The 6,000-nt window shown below is 45.3% G+C and overlaps 1 protein-coding gene across 1 annotated transcript in view; it reads left to right on the top strand.

Annotated features, from left to right (window-relative positions):
* Positions 1 to 2,069: 2,069 nt before the first annotated feature.
* The window catches only part of HOMER2 (homer homolog 2 (Drosophila)), a 43,498-nt gene continuing 39,567 nt past the window's right edge, over positions 2,070 to 6,000 (top strand). Inside the window, exon 1 of the mRNA XM_010572285.1 lies at positions 2,070 to 2,253. Coding sequence (XP_010570587.1) covers positions 2,070 to 2,253 — 184 coding nt within the window. The remainder of the gene's footprint in view (positions 2,254 to 6,000) is intronic.

The raw sequence follows: 6,000 nt of genomic DNA, 5'->3' as shown, positions 1-6,000 counted from the left end.
AGTTTGCGGTATTAGCAAGTTGTAGGGGTTTAGTTTTGTGTTTTTACTGGTATGGGGGTTTTTGTCGCAAGGGGAGTAATGTTTTTTTTTGTTTTGTAGATACTGTGTTTCTCATTAATAACCTGTTGCTTAAGTTTTTCAGATTTAGTAGTTTTTCTCTCTTGAAGCTCGGGAGATTACCAGAGGATCTTCACTTTTGCACTGGGGTTGCTGACAGCTTTTTATACCAACAAATAAATGTACATATCTGAGATCTGTACTGTAAATCTGATGGCAACAGATGGTGTTATATTTTTAAAGATTAAAGTGAATAATGTTAACTTCTAAATGTTTGAAATTTCCTTTGTATTTTTAACTTGAAGCAGAAGAAATGTGTCATTCCATGATCTTATTGGCTGCTAGTAAATACATTAGTTTGAAGAACCGTGTCCCCCAGTTCCTTAGAGAGGTGCTGCGTGTGTGCTAGCAGCAACCAGAATACTCTGTTGATTCTATTAGTCTATTAAAATAGCCAGAAAATGGAAATCTGCTTTTTTCCAGATAGTCTAATTTAAACTGCATTGAGTGGGGAATGGCACTGGCTTTAGCCATGCTCATTTGTGCCCAACACCTTGCCCTTTCCCAGCTGCAGCTGTGGGGTTCCTGGCTGTGAGCATGGGGGATGTGCTTGTGTGGGAACCTCTCTTTGCTGTTTTTAACACACTGTCTTTGGTGCTCTTGACTACATTTGGTGATTTTTTTTTTTTTTTTTTTTTTTTTGTCTTCTACATGGTTTGCTCTAGAAGGAGGCTGGTAGCAACAAATCTATTTAAACATGGCAGTGCTGTTGCCAGCCCAGTGCTGTTCTCAGCATGGGCAAGTTGATACATGTACCAAAACCCCAGTGCGGGCATTGGTTTGCATCTTTCTAATCTCTTACAGAGTAAATTGCTTATTCTTTAATTGCTTTTAATTTTTACATGCTTAAGTTTCATTAAAGGCATGCATCCTTGTATTAAACCATCTGTTGGCACCCTTTCCTTGCAGTCTATTAAAGCACTCAGACCTGAGTGTTTTATTAGTCCAGGTGCTCTGGCAGCATCTCCGGTCACAGCGTGTACCAGCACAGGGCGTGCACCGTGCCCTGCCTGTGTTGCCTGCTGGTGGTGGGGGCCACCGGGACAAGCAAAGCCCTATCGTTTGCTTCTGACATTATGGTTGGTAGAATTCCTTATTTGATCCTTTAGGCAGTAGATCAAAAAGAGTTATACAACTTGTTCTTTAAATTGAACTCATTGGCTTTTTTTCCCCTAGTGTAAGTGGAAGAAAAGCCTCAGGGGAGAGCATTTGAATAGGGCATGGGAAAGCATATCGATAATTACATGCATGGATTAGTGCACAAAAGTACTCCACTCCAAGGATCCACTTAGTTCTGTGGCATTTGAAATAATGGAGTGTTTAATCATATTATTTTGCAATAGTGAGGCTTTGATTATGCTACTGATTAAAATCAACTTTTGAGATTTCATTGTGCAGAGATAACCTCATCTGCCATGCAAATTCTTATAGCATGGGAGGAGAAAAAGTCCTAAACATAAAGATGCTGCCCTGGTGGTATCAGTGGGTTTTACATGCACAAACACACACGTGGTCTTTCACTTCTATCTTCTGTTTGTAGGTACAATGTATTTTGATCATATATCCTCTGATATTTAATCTCTTCATTTTGTAAATAAACACCGAATAGCACACGCAACCTCAAAGTATCACCAGCCTTCTGCCACACAGAAGATGAGGATTAATAGTAAGATAAAGACTCCACTAGCATGCTAAAGGATTCTCCTGCTGGCTTACAAATGCAAAATAAATTACTCTCTTCCTCCAAAATTGTCTACGTTATTTTCCCTTCTTTGATCACTTCTGACCAATGCTAACTCTAGATGCGTGTGGTGTCTGAGGTAGGGCGAGGAGGCCCAGGAGGGACCGGGGCTGCTGGCACTTCATGTCCCCCAGCACGGGCAGCGCCTGTGGGGAGATGAGGGCCCTGAGGAGCACGGCCTCTTGGTTTTGGATGGTGCTCGAGGAGCGCGATGCCGTTCAGATCTGTATACTGGCTCCTTATTTCTCCTTTGCAAAACCAACCAACCAACCCCCGTGGTGTTTCACCTGTGCATGAGAAAATTCACGGTGGCACAGAGCTGCAGCGCCGTGGTTTCGACTGGGTTCGCTCGGGCCGCTCTGACAGCAGCGGAGGCCCACCCGTGCCCCGTGGGGGTGAGCGGAGCCTTCCCTGGGCCGGCTCAGCCCTGCACAGCCCACCGTGACAACAGCTTGCTCCTCTGGGGTCCCTCCTGCCCAGGCCTCCCAGTGCTGCGGCAGAAGGTCTTGCCGAGAGCTTTCCAGAGCAGCCCCCGACGTGTAAAATGCTGCGTGGGGTACGTTTTGGTGCTTGCACCCAGGCCTGTGTTTCCCGGGCCTGCGTCCGCCGGGCCGCCGGCGAGGCGCGGAGGGAGGCCGCTCTCCCTCTCCGGCAGACTGGTGCTCTCTGCTCCAAGACGTACACTTTCAATTTAGAAGGGCAATCTCTCACTGAAATATTACAATGCAAATATTGTGCCACAGAGGAGGCTGTGCTAAAAGCATTAACTCTACTGGAGCTGGGGCGAACCCAGAGGATGTAATTTTTAACCGATTCAAAGAAATAGGAAGGCTTTGGGGGTCTGTTTATGTACTGATGCGGCCTCATTTGTCGACGAGGGTAGGAGAGGTGCCGGGGGTAAACAGAGTACAAGTGGTTTTTTTGGTTTAATAGGGCTTGAATTTATGCCTATGCAAATGAGAGGCCATGTAAACATTACCAAGGGCGCAAATTTATGGATCCTCTTTCGCTGTCTTCTCAGGAAAGATCTCTGAAATAATCAGAGTAACACAACCAGTTTTACACACATGTGCCTCGACTTGTTTTTTTCTAATAAATAACCTTACCTGTGGAGGATTAGTTCAGGGTCCTCTCAGTTCCTGTCACTTGTGTATGAGTGTTTATTCACAGTGTCTTGAAAGCTTAATAGCCATCTGGAGATAGCCCAAAAATAAAGTGTGAGGTTTTTCACTGCCCAAGTTATAAGCCTTTTAATTTGTATATTGACTTCATAAAGGTATAATGGTATTGTGAGACCTCACAGATATTACAATAATTTCCATACTGAGAGCTTTTGTCCTCAAGATTTATTCTTTTGGACTTATTCAGCTGCAAATCAAAAATGAATTTAATTAATGTCTGTGCTTTTAACAGAAAATTCCTCTTTAGCTAGCTAGGTTTTTTTCTTTATTTTTTTCTAAGTAACTGGAACCATTATATTTCCTACACATGCGAGAAGCACTTTTGCTAATTATATTCTGTCTGTTGAAATAATAATGCCTGTAAAAGAAGAGAGCCAAAAAGTGGATTTTTTGCATGAATTTCAGATATTTCTGCAGGTTGAGTTGATATCAAATCTAGTATAAAGTGGCCACCAGAGAATCATGACTGTGGTTATATGAACGAGTTGCACGACCTTGCCCTCGATTAGCACTGCTGCCAAATTCAGCACTTCTTTTCAACCTTATTGTGAGGTCGGTCTGCCTACAAAATGGGAATTTCAGCAGCTGAAAGACTGAAAAGAAGGGCTTTGAGTAAATTATATTTAAAAAATAGCTGTTTCTTGTTTTCTCTTTTTTTTAGGGAGGGTGTAATTTCTGTCCTGCTGGTCTGGGTTTTTCAGAAGTTGTTCCCTGTACCCTTCTATGCGTCCACAGTTCCAGCCTGCAGCAGGGAACACCACCCGGGAGTGCAGGGCTTGGCTAGCAGAGTACCGACAAATGCAGTGTAATGGGTGCCTGCCTATTTATTTTTTTTACAGAGAGAAAAAAGAAGAGCAAAAACCGACTGCAGTTGTCCCCTGCTAGCCCAGCCTGTCACTCTGGGCCAGTTCTCCTAACCCTCGTGTACAACAGATAGTAAGGCTTCCCTCTTCTCTCTGTGCTCACCCTTCCTGCCCTGTATTGCTCAGGGTTGCTTCTTGATCCTTCCAAGTAATTTTTGCTGTGGAAGTACCTGCGTGAGGAGGACTGTTTGCACTGCAGGACAAAGGGGAGCAGCCCACACCTGTGGAGCCAAGCAGCTCTGGGCATCTAGCCACCAGTGCTTGGCTGCAGGCGGGTGGTTTGCAGGGCTGGCATCCTGTCCCACCTTCTTCCACATCGTGTAGGAGCAGTTGTTAAAACCACCGATAGCTTCTCTGTGGTGTGTAAAGACTGTTAATTTTTACAATAGTCTCTTTTGTTGCGTGGTGAGTATTCAGCTGTTGATTTAGCCTTTTAAATTCACGCAGTCAAAAACTTCCCTGGGTAGAGGATCTGGTATAAAACTGCCCTGCAATGATAGTGATAGCAAAGCTACAGAGAAGAAATGAGGCGATTTAATTTTATTTCCGGGCTTGCTACTGGCTCTGTTATCCTGCGATGCCATCTCACTCTCGATGGCTGTTTCCTCAGGTGTAAAATGGAGCCATTACCCACCTGCTTGCTTCACGCTTATGAGTTTTGCACCCTTGCAAGTTGAAACAGGTTCTTCACTTTTGCTGGTTGTGTACACTGGCAGCCGACACCAGAACCTGCCTGTTGCAGCTGATGAGAACTGAGTGATCTGGATTAATTAGCATATGCCAGTTTGGGAAGGGAGCAAGCTGCCTGCTTTCATAATGCCAGTTTGCTGCTACCACATCTGTAAAATGCGCAGGTTTAGCATTCGCCTCTCCCCGGCTCTGTGTATTGCCCATGCTGACTAGGCGCAGCCTGCCATCCTGCTCCCTGACCCCAGCCATGAACTGGGCAGCGATGGACATTGAGGTTACAGTATCTCAGGGAATTGGGCTGAGGCAGCCAAATTTGCTTTGTTTGTGGCAAATGTAAGGGGGGTGCACTTGTCTTGACTGGAGTGCATGCGGTGAGGTGAGGAGGTGTCCTCCAACTTCATCCTTGGTCATCACTGAGAAGCTAATTCATGTGGTTTTCTACTTTCCCCAAAGATTTGATCCAAGATGGTACAAGCCTTCAATATGTAGAGGTAACAGGCTGGAGGATAGCAGACTCTCTCTTTTGCTTTGAGCAAAGATTAGTTTGGTGTATGAACTGCAACCGGTATGCTAACTACCATGTGGATGACAGGAGGAACTGTAACTTCTCCCCACAGTAGTTACGTCCTTCATCAGAGGTCTGCCTTTACTTGCATTTTGGTGTTTCGGGGAGAGGGCTTGGTTGTTTTTTAAAATTTGAGATGTGCATGTGTGAACAAGTGAGTAGAGTTATGGGTAAATGAAACAGTATTTTCACAGGTAATTTTTAGGCATCATTACTTGCCAGGACTTTCATTGAGATGAGTATTTCAAATAGGAGAAAAATCTCCATTCATGAACTTGGGGGCCATCATGCAACAGTAGAATCTAGAAAGGCAAGGCAGCAGCAGCCTGGCAGGGCAGCTGCAGACCCCGAGGCATGGGACCCCCGGTGCCGGCACTGCTGCCAGCTGAAGGGGGACATTTGGTGACTTCTGGGGTCCTGGAGGAGTGACTGGAGAGCTTGCTGCTTTCAAGGGGCAGGATATATTTTTTCAGTTTTGTTTGGGACCAAAGGTGTGAGTTTGCCTCGCTAACGTGCTCTTAGCCTTTGGAGCTGTGCTTGCATTTTTGAGAAGTCCGAGGCACACACAGGTAGTGCTCTGTGGCTTTGGGAGCTGGCATCGTTGCTCTCCTGCTTTTGCAGAGGAGGTGAAGGCAGCTGTCAGGCGGCCCGCTGGGAGAGCCGTGTGTGCACAGCTGGCCACACCTGGGGAGGGGGGGCATGGGTGGGAGCAGCACTCCTCTTTTTAGCAACGTTGCTTATTTTTGAATTATCATAAATAAATACAAACGGCACTCCGAACTACATTACATATGAAGATATACATAAAAGATTAGTTCTTTTTGTTGCACTGTCAGACAGCAG

This window comes from Haliaeetus leucocephalus, unplaced genomic scaffold, assembly GCF_000737465.1.
Source record: "Haliaeetus leucocephalus isolate CR32 unplaced genomic scaffold, Haliaeetus_leucocephalus-4.0 Scaffold339, whole genome shotgun sequence".
Taxonomy (NCBI): domain Eukaryota; kingdom Metazoa; phylum Chordata; class Aves; order Accipitriformes; family Accipitridae; genus Haliaeetus; species Haliaeetus leucocephalus.
This window is presented reverse-complemented; position numbering and strand designations above follow the sequence as displayed.